General features: G+C 44.4%; 1 protein-coding gene across 4 annotated transcripts in view; it reads right to left on the bottom strand.

Annotated features, from left to right (window-relative positions):
• Positions 1-856: 856 nt before the first annotated feature.
• Ntng1 (netrin G1) overlaps positions 857-13,959 on the bottom strand; it is a 380,898-nt gene continuing 367,795 nt past the window's right edge. For all 4 annotated transcript variants that reach the window (XM_004636958.2, XM_004636955.2, XM_023721719.1 and 1 more), the window contains one exon: positions 857-3,562. In XM_004636958.2, coding sequence (XP_004637015.1) covers positions 3,330-3,562 — 233 coding nt within the window. In that variant the 3' untranslated portion in view covers positions 857-3,329. The remainder of the gene's footprint in view (positions 3,563-13,959) is intronic.

The raw sequence follows: 13,959 nt of genomic DNA on the forward strand, positions 1-13,959 counted from the left end.
ACTGGACTCTGGGCCTAAGGAGAACTTATATTACTCCTTCCCCCATCTCTGTTTTTTCCATCCTTGAAATCTGGGTTTCATTGTAAAAGGCCTCTCTTTAGTCACATGTGAATTCAATAGCAAACTGCCCACCCTGTATGTACCACTCCATTCTCTGCGAATGCAAGTGCCCAGGGGGTGCAGCCTTGATGCTGCCTACCACCAGTGGAAGGTATCCACGAAGGACCCATGAAGAAGCCCAGTCCAGTCCCCACCCAGGGTGGAGGACACCTGGGTGCCCTGGGCACTGGAACAAGGCTGGAGGAAGGAGAAGGTTCCTCTGGGCCAGGGTCCTTCTCTGCTGGAGCGAAGTTCTCTCTTACGCTGTGTGCAGTGGCAGAAGCGAATCACTCCTGTACCCCAACATGGCAGATTCAGTTCCTACAAATAACAAGTTTCTATATAACCGTCACTTTGTCCTGGTTTTTGAAATTTTATAGTCACGTTGACAGAATAAATCACACTCTCACTTTGTGGGAAAGTTCACAGATTAACTCATACCTAAGGCTATGTTGTCCCACCTTAAGGGCAACATCCAAGCAGAAACAGGACAAGAACTAGGACTTCAAATGTGGGTACAACTTACTATCCCCCCACTTCCTCCCTAGCCTGTTGTTGGGGCACAATATTTTAGATGCAAACAGTTGTGCAAAAATCCTAGAGAGCAACAGAAAAAATTACACTGAGTTGAGATTGCAAAGAACTAGGCCTTTTCAAAGAACGTGAGAATCCCAATTAAAAAGAACATTTCATTTCCATCACATACCTAAAAGTGAGTTTTTATTAAAAGTAAATCACATCACTTCAGGAAATTCAGAAAACTATATCTAAATACACCGAATGCAAGATACCTCTCATCAATTTAGATTCGTGTAGCCTCATAAAGAGAAAACGCAGATGAATAGGCCAGGCCGTCGTTATGTTTTAGTTAGCCTTGGGAATCCCACGTATTGAACTGTGCAGCGTCGCATTCCTGAGCATGGGGACCAAGCCGTCAGCAGATCGTGATAAAGTGCGTCGTTGCCAGAAATCTCACACAGTCTGCCTTTGGTTTGTGCTAATCAACTCTAAGACACCTGAAACTCCCGTTTTCGTATTGGGAATCTACCTCATTGTAAGTCCTCGGAAAAGCTCTGCTACCAGAATTTTCATGGGCATTCTTTGGTGAGCTTGAAATATAATTTTATGTTCATCTTCCTAATACAAATCTCCAATTTATGGCTGGTCACTCTGGCACTAAGCCAGCCAAAGCTCAAATTTTATTTCTGATTTCAAAAGAGACTGTCGGTTTGAATAACAAACATTCAATCGACTCAGAAGTGGGGCGCAGGCAGTGCAGACATCACCTGTTTACCTTTTATTGCCTTCTTTGAATTGGCTTTTCTGGGAACAAAACCAATAAGACATGCTGTTCCTTCATCTAGTTTTGACTCAGGTTATTTATCAGAAGGCAGGTGCCCCCTGCCCCTGCGAGGAGTGGCGGCAGGGTGACGAATTCAGGCTAGGACCAGGCTTCTGTCTAACACTAGCACAGGTTATTGCTCTGCCAGGTCATCACTGTCCTTACGACTCTGGCTCGGACTGATAATTGTTTTTGATTCCAGGAGTTGCTGCCGCTAACACATCTGTAACCTGCACGACAACAGTGTGCTGGGAAGGAGTATATACTGATGCAGTCTCTTGGAAACTTGGCCATTTTTCCCGCACCCTCCTCCCCTTGCTGTTTTGTACAGTAATTGGCCTAGTAAAAGGCAGAAGCAAGAATTTATTACACCTTGGGCAGTACTTAAAACAAACTTTATTCTCAGGAACAGCAGTTATGTCTACTTGCTGCTGTATATTTTGATATTTCATTTAAATACTTAGTCTGAATATATTCAAAGTCAAATTGCTAATCACTCAATTTCCCTGTTGCTGTCCTGGTTCCCCAGGTGGCCTCTTACGATCCTCCATGTAAACACTGTATTTGGAAAGATACATAGATTAGCATCCCTAGAGCCGCGCGGTCGCCATCGCTCTGTGAATATAGCAGGCTCAAAAATAAGTCTCTTAGCGCTCTGCCCACCGGCTTTGGCATGGTCTTGGAAATCACTTAGATCTTTCTTTTCCTTTCTTTCTTTTTCTTTTTTCTTTTTGTCTGTTATAGTTTTTCCCAAGTGGAAACAGTCCCACGTTTTGCAGAAGTTGTCCAAGCTAGCGATCATCAATCCATCTTCCTGGGACCTAAATTCTCCAGTTGAGCGTGTTCAGTCCACACGGGAATCAGTAAAGTGAGTGTGAAACTGCTTGGTGGCTGCTTCTTTCATCTTAAGAAACTGCAATACAAATTCCTGAAGTCGTTTAGGCAGGAATTTTTATTCTTTCAATCTTCCAGTGTTAAAGCGACAAGAAAACACTTAGAATGTCCTTTGGTGGAATCTTATTACACTTGTTATATATGTAAACTGATATTTCTTTGATGCCAGCACGGTCGTTGTCCTTACAGAGAAATCTCTGCACAATGAAACGGAACAGAACAAAAGAGGACAAAATTAAATGTCAGTCTTTGTTGATTTGAATTAGATACGTTAACAGATTGTCTGGTAACACAAATTGGCAATAATACAAAAAATCTACATCTTACAGTATTTCAAGAAAAATAACTTCATTTGAATACAAAAGGATAGATACACTTTCTGCTTGCCCATAGCCGCTCTGGTACATGGATGTGAGCACGCTGTGACTGGTGCTGCGCGGATGTACAGGGGTGTGACTGGCTTGCGCTGGGGGAGGGGGCACACGTGTGCATCACTAACATCAGACAAAGAAACCTTTCAACCAACAGGGGTTACAGAGCAACGTTCACTAGAGCACAGGTCGGAGGGGACTCAGGGGCTGGAGCGGGCCGATTCGGCAGCTTTGCACAGGTTTCCATCTACCCACAATGCACCTGACGGCAAAGACTGTTCCCGGTTGGCTGGTCCGCAGGCGGGCAGCGCTGCAAGGAGACGCGCCGCGCTAGAGCAGCAAGAGTTTTTAGGTTGCTTTGTTGGTCTGGTTGTCCGTCGTTCCCGTGGGGTGGGGGCTGTCATGGCCTTTGCAATCCACAGCAAGCCCCTGGCTGGCCAGCGGCTGCAGTGACAACTGCCCCGCGGGGAGAACTCAGCAGTCTTGAGCTGCCCACGGCTGATAGATATGGCTTAGTTCAGTCAGGCCTCCTCACTTAGTTGGTCCGCGCGTTGGGGCGCTGTGGGTGCGTTTTCTCTGTTGGTAGCAAGGGCTTGCCTTGTGGTGCGTCCCCACGGCCAGGCCTAGAAGGCCCAGGGGCTGGCTGTCCCCAGCAGCGCGGTGAGCAGCAGCGCCGGCGCCGCCCGGGAGCCCCGCGGGGCCGCTGCCCGGGAGCCGGGGCCGCAGCTGCCCGCCTCCTCGCAGCGCGGCTTCTCGCAGAGGATGCCGGTGTAGGCGGCCGGGCACACGCAGCGCACGTTGTTGTGGCAGGTCCCTCCGTTCTGGCAGTGCAGCAGCTCGTTGTCGCAGACGTTCGCTGCAGGGGGTGGGGAGGTGCGGGAAGAAGAAGCAGAATTAAATGAAGCTCATCGGGTGCAGCATGCTTTCAGCTTTCAGAGACATCTATCTCTGTGGGCCCGGCGACCTCGGCACCCCCACCTGCCCGCCAGCGCTAAGTGACTCCGGTTTCCGAACCCGCGCTGCCTTTGTTTTGATCCTAGTCGTCCCTTTTCCTATAGGGTTTTGCTGCGATCTTGGATCTTATAGCCATTTTAGGCTACCCCATCTAAGAGCAGTGCCACGCTCCTGCACTGCTGGGACCTGGTGTGACCTCCCCGGCTTTGAAGGGACAAGTGCCTGATAGGAGAATGCAGCGCTGAGGCCAGGCAGTGGTATTTAAAATGCAAAGCAGTTTTGCTAAAGGACCCAGAATCTCCAAGGGGCGCGCCCTTCGCCCCGCTGTCGCCCCCAGCGGCTGTGCGCATGCAGACCCAACCCGAAGGAAAGCGGGAGGAGGGGCGGGGGGGGAGGGGAAGGAGCATGCGCCAGGCGGGCAGCAGGAGGGCACAGGGAAGGCCGTCAGGGGTTTTATTGTCCTGTAAATGCAGGAAGCAGAGCCCAAGGTTACCTTGATTTCAGGAAATGGTGATAAATGTAATGGTAAAACCCTGATTACCAGAATTTCGTTGGGTCCATCAATTAATAGTCAGCTTGAATAAATCGAGTCAAGCAACTGGAGACTGAGATTCACCCACAAACTTTGTCATGTAACTTTCATGTCTGGTAATTCCTGTGTTTTTGCGTATCTGGTTAACCTCATTAATTCCATGTCTCTTTCTCTTTTAGGTAATCAAGGTTTCACTGATTTAGCAGAATGTTAAATAGAACCCAGGGAAATTAACACAACCACAAAGAGCAAAAGAGCCAAGAACATTTCTCAACAACAAATGCTGGTTAAGCATTTCATGTACAGGGACCCTTCTACAGTGGGGGGTGAGGGTAGGGGACAGAGCAGAAAAAGTAGCTTTTTACAAATTATAACTTTTTAATTTAAAAGTGATGTCAAATTTTCTAGATAGGCCACTTAAATTAAACACTTACACAGACACACTCATACACACATTTAATGTTCTATTAAGGGAATGCTGATTTTAAATGACTGCCACCCTCCACACAGTAAACCTATAGTGAATGGTGCTTTGTCTATCAATTGTGTTCAACAATCATGTCACCTTCAAGAGAAGCTTCATACATCCAAATACATTAATGCTCTATGTTGAAAGTAGCCAAGCAAAGATGGTGGTAGGTACCCACACAACTAACGACAAAGCGCCCCACACAGAGGCCTGCTGGGCTGTCTTCTTCAGTAGTCCTCTGGTGACGTCCAGGGCAGTTACACACAGTGTGTAGGGGTAATTTGCAAATGTACCCACATTCACCATCTATAAATTCGGCCATGTCTGTCAAGGGCACTAAATCCTTCAGACTCAAAATGCTGAGGTACAAGACAGTGTTCCGCGGGTCCTAATTATTATAGCAGTTACTTCTTATTGGGTGATTTGGAAGTCATGAGCATTCGACTCAAATTATAGGATCTTGTAGATTATGGCTTAAAATGTCAAGCTCTGTAGCTCTGAAGCGAAAGCGTCCGAGGCAGTGTGGTTGCCTAATGGGACAGTGAACAATAGCCTTAGTTTTGCTGTCGTTAATTTGGAAGGCAGACATAGATTCTCAGGATTTTGTTTTGCTTACACTTCAAGAAATATCTGTTTAATTGGGGCAATATGGAATAAACAGATCCAAATAGCTATTTTCATCTAGACCTAAAGACTCTCAGCCTTGCTTGTCGTGGCGGCAGATTGCTGAGTGGGATATTTCCCTTCATCTGGGCACTAGAGGTAGGAAATATCTGTTCCATCAATATCGATAATTGCTTGCCTTGAATAATTGAGAAGAAATCAATAGTTAATTAAATATCACTCCCCCTTTTTTAAAAAAGCTATTTTTCTTTTACTTGGACCTGAATATAAATCAGTTGTTGAACAGAGGTTTCTTTTTTCTTTCTTTCTTTCTTTTTTTAGGAAGCTGGTGATTAAGTTAAAATTCAATATCTTTCCTACATTTAAATAATCTGCTAGTTGATTTTGATGGCCATGAGAAATTTAATGAATGCACAAGGAACAGATGTAGCCCAGGATAAATCATTTTATGGATTGGGGGAGTATATTTCCTGTAAGATATAAATAGAAAACGTGAAACCTGGAATACATTTAATTGCTTTAGAATTTACTATCGGACACATCACATTAGATCTCTTGATTGAGTTATTCCCACCAAAATTCAACAAATGCCAAGTTTTATAATATGCAGTATTTGTTGGAATCAGATGCTAGAAGCATATTTAAACCTCACTATAGATCTCATCTTTTTTTAAAAATGTATTTGGTACAGGGTCTCACTACGCAGTTTGGACTCATGGTGATTGTCCTGTTTCCAGCCTCCCCAGTACTGGGATTACAAGCCCGCCCCACCATGCCCAGACTCAGTGGTCTGCTCAGTGTACCTGGGGGCAGGGTCAGCATAACCTGTGGTGCCAGGGATCGAGCCCCAGTCCCTGCACTTGCCTAAGCCTGCACTTAGTCTTCTGAGCTCTCTCTCTAGCCCTTCACCTAATTTTTATAACCTCATCCTCCATGTTCATATCATTCTGTACCAGAATTGTATTGGTTAATACACAAATGAGGTGATAAAAGTCATCAAGTTCTTCAGCATATAAAACCTTGTTCTAAATGTGAGTAAGAAATGCAAAGAAACATAAAGCATGACCTATGCTCTTATGTAGTTCAAATTTGGTTGGGAGGAGAAAATGTAGCAATGGCCTAATACTAATTTAATTAAAATGCCCATACTGGCTCCACTGGGCTCACCCAACGTGCTTCTGGTGTCAGGCTTGCTGCTAGGATCTATGGCTGTAACTCTATGTGCCCTCAAGGAACTCAGAGTTTGGTGGAAAATAAAGACACATATACAGAAATATGATACAACATAAAAAGACCACATAGGAAGTATTTGCAAATGCTAGAGAAACTCAAATGATGACATAAGTAATTGCTTTGAGTAAGAATAGGAAAGATTTTGGAAAGACACAGGATTTGAATAAAGGTTGCAGCGGGCAGAATTAGTAGGAAAAACATTACGGATGCGGCAGCCATATGGGTGAGGGCCAGGCGGTGGAAGTCCAGCGCTGCTTGCTAAACATTGATTGCCCTGAACTCTCCATCCGACCTTCTGCTGTTGAAGGTGGGGCAGTGATGGAAGTAATCTGCCGATTCCACCAACAGGGGGCGCTACAGGGAGCACAGAAGGAAGGACTGTGAAGGCATTTCTGCTTCTAGTTGATGGTGTCCCTCCTTGTACTGCCTCAGCCACAGACTTTATCCCTGTAGCAGGCTTTGGTTCCAGTGCTCAGTTTGATTCAGAGCCAGACTGATTTCACTTATGACTGTCCCTGCACCAGCCTCGCAGGATCCCCTCCCTAGAGGCTTGAGCCCTACCTCCTATCACAGAGAGGCCAGGTAGTAGCTAGGCATTATCTCTTCTCAGAGGTGCAGACCTCAGAACCCTGAGGTTCCTCCATCCACTCTCTTAGGTCCTAAAAACCCAATCCTCTTTCTCGTAAATCCTCAGCCCCAGGGTAGTAGCTGCTACCTGGGCGAGTAGTTACCCTCTCAATGTTTTCCCAGTGTCCTCTCCTCAATGCTAAATTCTCAAACATCTACTTACCCACTTCCTGACATTAGTTTTCTCTGTTCAAAAAACTGGCAAGATTTCAGTCTTTTGGTAGGGAGGCAACCTAAGAGACACATAGAAGATTCTAGTGAATGAAGACAAGGCTGTGTCTGTAACACATGGGGAAGATGGGGACCAGGAAAGCAGGGGTATCCCAGCTGTGAATGTGTTTTGTAAAACCCCACAGAGTTTACATCAGGGACAATGGGAATTAGTCAAAGATACATAAATGCCATCAAGGTTTAAAGTAAAAGAAAGGTGAGGCCAGAGCAGACAAGGGTCAGACGGGCAGAGAAGCAGGCGCTTTAACAGAGTGGCCCAGGGCTAGGTTAGAGCAGTGGGGAAGGAGAGAGTAGAGATGGCTTCTGTGAAGGACTTAGGTAAGGGGATTGCTAGCGTTCCAACTTGGGGCATGTCAATGCATAATAAATTTATTAAGAAAAGGAGATAGAAGGAAGAGTTTGGTCAGGGAAGACAATAACGTTCTTTGAGAGCAATTGACCTTGAAGAGTCCATAGGTTCCACAGGTGTTTTGCAATTAGAAAACCCACTTAATGTTCTTGGTAATAGTTTTTCCTGGAGACACAGATTTGGGTGGTTGTTATTATGAAACCAAGCAAAGAGGAAAGCATTATGCTGGGGGGATACAGACCAAGTGCAAGTGAGGACTGCAGCCAGAGCATGGGAAGCCCTGAACAGCATTTAGAACACAGCTAAAGAAAGCAAGACTATGAGGATGGTAGGAAGAATTGCCAACAAGACACACCGATTATACAAGGGTGGGAAATTAGTTACAGAAGTCGGCTGGGGTGGCTGTCTAGGAATTACGGATAGACCAGAAGAGAGAAAGGGCACTTTGAGCTGGGCACAGACAATATGCAAAATAAGCATTGTACATTCTTGATTGCATCTGACAGAAAGGGTTTTGGAATAATTAGAAAAGAATTGAAAAAATTTGAAGAATTAACACTTAATAAGGGTCATCCAATGCCATTGTAAAGAAGTGATTCTCAGTAGGATGACTTTGTCTGGCAGGGGACAGTCATGACATCTGGAGGTGAATTTTGTTGTCACCGCAGTGTCAGGAGGGCTTGCTGCTGCCTTCTAACAGCCTGGGGCCAGGGATACTGCCAAGCATCCTGAAATGTATGGGCAAGACCATTTCTGACAACAGAAATTGTTCCTCAATTGGTGTTAGAGGTAAAATGACCCAGTTTCAGGTCAGGGTTCAGCCATAGCAACAAGCTGTCGCTGATGTATTTTGGGGAAAGAGAATAAAGAAGACTTGACAGATTTGTAGTGGAGAGACAGAGAATGTTCAAGTGCAGAGCCATGGGAATTAGAGGGGCCATAAAGATGAAGAGCAGAAATATTAGAGTACGTCTCCTCTTGGAATACAAACAGAAGACTGGGGCCCCCATACGCGCAGCCTGCAGTCATGAGATACGAGAAGCCCACAGGGCCCTCATCGCATGATTTGTTCCTTTTCTCATTGAAATTGTAATACTAGAGCATGGAGCCAGCTTCAAAATCCTTCTAGATGAGGTGTAAACTGATGTTGATTTAAGGCAGAACTAGAGCAACATGCTGATCTCCTGACGTGCAAGTGACTGCTCTTCACATGCATGGGAAGGCTTGGGCGAGTTGGGTCTGCAGTGTTACCCAGCGCAGCCTTGTGTGCTCCTCAGCCCTGATGGATCTCTCCATCCAGGCCCAGGGCATCACTCCTCTGCAGACTCTCAGGGACTTCAGTTGTGTCCATTTACTGCTCTGCTGATCACAGGAAACATGATGTCTTCCCATATTGTATCGTATTACAACACAGCCCCCAGTGCAAATCGGCTTATACAGAAAATACAGACAGAGATATCAAAGGTCTAGATCGGAAATGAAACATCTTTGGCATGTGGAAAGTCATTTCCTTTTGTCTCTGCAGTCAGGGCTCTGCTATTATTTAGATGTTTGTCTCCAAAGCTTATCATCGCGAGTTAGTTGCTGTTATAGTAGTACAAAGAAGTGGAACATTTAAGAGCTATTCTCACAAATCAACTAATGGCAGAATGCAGGTTCAAGCCCTTTCCAGGATGTCATGGATTGCCATGACAATCAGGCAACAGAAAGGTCATTGCCATGTCCTGGTCCTTTTCCCTTGGATTTCTCAGCCTCCAGAACCTAGACTCCATAAAAATACCTCTATGGCAGCACAAAATGAACTCAGGCAGAAACACAGAGATTTCATCACGACCCCTTTTGTACTGAGCTCCGGTGCCTTCTCAACACAAGCAGCTAGGTGTTCACCACCAGTTGGTAGACCTGGCGTCAGGATAAACAACCATATACAATCTTGGCCTAATCTCCACTGCCTCCTGCACTTCACTGTAGAGGAAGGATCCAACTTTGAATTTCAAGTCAACATGCCACTTTGCATTCTAATTCTTTAGTGGGTGCCCTTCTATGTGGATTGGCCTCTAACTGAGAATGGTGAAATCATTCTGTGGTCTATATATTTTAAGTTTTTCCAGACTCTGTCTTTGTTATTGACAGTCTAAGAGCAGCTCCCCTTAGTAAACACCAAGGTTTGTTTTTAAATTACTTTTACAATGCTTAACCCAGTATAGCATAAAAACAGTCATTGGAATGGTAGCATTATTTTTTTGTTATGGTAACATATGATCCCTGGACATAGTAAAACCTAATGTTATTTTGGTAATAGCTTGACTATATTCTAATGAATTCCTTTTACTATTGATAAAAGAAATCATCCATGGTGTGTCTATTATCATCATATGAGCTGTAGGTAACCCCCAGATGTTGCGCTATTAGGAATGCTTTCAAATGAGATGACTGACATAATCCATGGATGTTGACAGATGAGGTTAATGTGACTAGACTCAGAGTTATGTCACCCTAAGGTAGAGTGCAGAATCTTCATGGAAAGGCTGAGGTCAGCAGTGCGTTCTAATAGCTCCGATCACAGCTGCAGTGAGCGGTCCCTAGAAGTAGTCAAACAAGCTCTCTCAGTTGCCACGAGTCGATAAAAACACTCAGAATCTCCATAGTGAAGGAATAGTATCAGATGCTACTTCTTCTCTTTCATTTCTATTTATTTTTCTTACATCTTGGGGAAAGACAGTCATAGGGATGTAGCTGAATTATTTAACCATTATTTAATTCTTGAGTGCGCATGCGCACGTGTGTAGGTTTCTTGATGGTCACACTCAACCGCTCTTCCCCAACTGTATGCTACTGTTGAAAGGTGAGTTATGAAACTTTGGTTCCTCTTTCCTGTATTAGTCATTTCTGGAAGGAATGAAGCTGTAGCCCTGGAGATGGCTTCCATGTGTTCAAAGAGGACCTCAGCCAGGACTGGGTTTTGCTACTTGTTCTATTCTTTCTCTTTTGTAGCCAGAAGGGCCACCATGGCAACACAGCCAAGATGATCCGTTACATTACCAAAGGGAAGTTTCTTTTCTCTGTTTGTGTTTTGTTCAAAGCCACGCTTTAGCTCACCCTGTCAGTGGGCTGCCGTGCTTGAGCAAGGCCAGGTCTGTATTTATAGACTTGAAAGGTTCTCTTTTTGGCTTTGTCTCTGCGCTTCAAGGAATCAATGCAAAATGTTTCCATGACAGCTTCCTTGATGATTGTATTACTGAAGTGACCTCTACCTCCACCACCTGGAGCACGCTTAGGATTGTGGAGGGAAAGATGTTCCACGTTATTCCAGTCCTTTGCAAAGAATGTCAGAGTGAATAACCGCCACTGAAGAGGCTGATGACAAAGGCCTGTGTGCTACATTCAGTCTGATGTGGGCATTCGAGACGGGTGGCAGGGCACTGAAGAACTGCGATTCCAAGCCGTTTGCACAGGCTTTGTGGATGTTTTGCTAAGCTGTGAGAGGTGAGATATAAAACTGAACCTACAGGTTAGACCTTGGGTAGTGGAAAAAACTTTATAATCTAACGTTCTCTCTGTCGCTTTCTGGCACACTAACTATGTTTCTCACTCTGTTTCAGGTTTGGCCTTGTGGAGTGGTATTACGCAGTCAGATGAACATTGGTTAAGGCCTGAAACCTGAGTTTTAGTTATGACTAGTCATCCACTAACTCAAAGGCCTTGAATTGAGCCTGAAAATATGTAGTGGCATCCACCCATCCATCTGCCTCTTATGTAATCGGGTACTGCTCTTACGGGCAAATAGTAATGAACCAGCCATGTGGCTGCAATTATGGCATTTGTAGTTTAGTGACAACTGAAACACTAGAGAAAGTGTTGAAAATAGGTGTTTCTAAATTTCTCTTAAGTTTTATTATTTGCATAAATATTTCAATAGAAAGCTCACCACTTTAGCGGTAAGGAATTAGGATTCCCACCCCATTATGATCAAATATCAAATGACTGCTGGGCCTCTGTAACACTAAGAATTTGCATTCTGTTTGATTTATCTTTCTTATCTGTGCTCCCTGGAACGTGATACATTTCCCACTTGAATGTACTGAAAAGATGAAGTGATGATAGAAGAGAATTTGGGGGTGTTCCTGCACACAGGTCCAGGCGCTGTGGTTAGAGGGTTGCATGAACATGGGGAAATCATTTAACTTCTGGGTGCCCCTCTTTCCACGCTTCTAAGGCAGAGATAATGGCACCTGTCCTATTCACCTACCTCACAGCTGGGATCCGTGAGATGAACTGCGTGGAGGGGCTCTAGGAAATATAAAATGTGACCTAAGTACACTTCTTTAACGTTCAGTTGCTTTGTCAGCCCTGTCTAGGGCTGTGAGCTCAGGACGGAAGGCCGAGTGCTAATTTCTGTCTCTACCAGATAATGAGCTCATCTCTACTCATCCAGTCCAAGGCACTTGAAGTGAGAGCGAAGGCCAGTGTCCCCCCTTGGAGGCAGCATTTGTGTATGTTCTGCAGGGATGAATCTTGAGAGCATTTGGGGTCAAAGCATGAAGCTCTTGAAGATTTGCATTCCACTGCTGTGCACTGCACAAAGCCTTGCAAGGCTATTTCAGAGCAGCAGGACCCATTCTCTCAGATTTGACTTTGGTGCTTACATTCCTGAGGGCACTCCTGCATCAACCTGAGTGCACATGCAGGGCATGTTTTCACGCAGAGGGAAGGCGCTGCCTGGAGGCCTCATGTGGAAACATCCTGGATTTCCTGCTCTCAGCCTGCACTCCTCATGGCCTTCTGTGCTTCTGAAGACAGTGGTTTCCATAGCATGATCCCCACGGGACAGCACATCCTCTACTTGGTTTTGAACAAAGCTCAGGAGCAGCACCAAAGCTGAGCGGTTCCACATGTCTACACAATCAAGTTCAGTGGGTTCTGACCCTGGGGACAGCCACTTGGGCCTTATTGGTCCACTACTGAAGCACCCATTATGGGCTACCTCCTCTTGTCTAACCAAGGAAACACTGTATAATATGATAAAAAGTAACCTCCATCCAGGTGGAAGGTGCAGGTGTATCCAGAGCCTGTGGTATCCCAGCTGGTGGAAAGGAAGAAGAGGTGCTGCCCCTCCTCAGGTGTTGTCTTTTGCAATAGGAAAAAAAAGCCTTTGCTAATCTTGAGAAAGAATTAATCCATGGAGAATCTTACAGGAGGAAGGCTGGGCACCTTTTCCTAAGGCAATCATTAATGATGTATTGAAATCCTGTTTGGGTCAACACCTTCTGACACAAACATGGGCGAGTGTTCATAAGGGTGGTGCTGAGAAATCACAGGTTTTCTAGTTGGGTATTAGAAAAAGCCTTGTCTAGTTTATTGAAAAGGTGCAACCTCCACTCTAGGCTGAAGGTAAAAGACAGTAGAGGGTCTGAGAAGGCACGTGGAGGCCTTCTTGCAACGAGCATCAAGGCATTGCTTCCATCTGTGTGACATGACACCAGGGGAGCGAGCTGAAGCAGAGGCGAAGTGTCCCCCTCCTATGCCCCCTCAGCATGGCGATGCACCTCCACAGACATTTTATATGACATGAGCCTTAGCAACTATACTGAAATAAGTTGTAATAAAATCAGACCAGTATTCATCTTTGGGTGCTAAGCATATGGCTGATTTTAGCAATTTAAATGCATAATCTTTATAATTTTTACTCTTTCCAAATTTCCTACAACAAATAAATAGTCCCTTGAAGATATTAAGAATATTAATGGAAAAGATTAATGGTTCTTGGAGAAAATATATTTCTTTTATTGAAATGATAATGGTACTTTAGTACCAAAATGAATCATGCCATTACATCTTGCAAAATTTTAATATTTGTGTTCATATATATTTTTAATAAAGTTACCAATGGTCTTTTTTTTTTTTTTTTTGGTATCAGGGAATCGAACTCAAGACCTTGAACTTGCTAAGCAGGTGCTTATGCCATTGAGCTATCTCCCCAGTTCCTCAATTTTTTTTTATTTTAATGAGAAAAAAAGGTAAAATAGCAATGAAACAGTTTCAAAACAGGTTAGCATGACAGTTCCAATAATTAACACATTGCATATTGTTGTCTTCCTAGTAGTTATTCAGAGGACAAGACACAGACATGATGTCTTGTCTAAACAATATTAGTACAAACTTTTCTTCTCAATGAACTAAGAGAAAGTAGCTGTATATCTATCCTATCTCGTGTATGTGTATATATATATATAT

The sequence above is a fragment of the Octodon degus genome, unplaced genomic scaffold (assembly GCF_000260255.1).
Source record: "Octodon degus isolate 3935 unplaced genomic scaffold, OctDeg1.0 scaffold00084, whole genome shotgun sequence".
Taxonomy (NCBI): Eukaryota; Metazoa; Chordata; class Mammalia; order Rodentia; family Octodontidae; genus Octodon; species Octodon degus.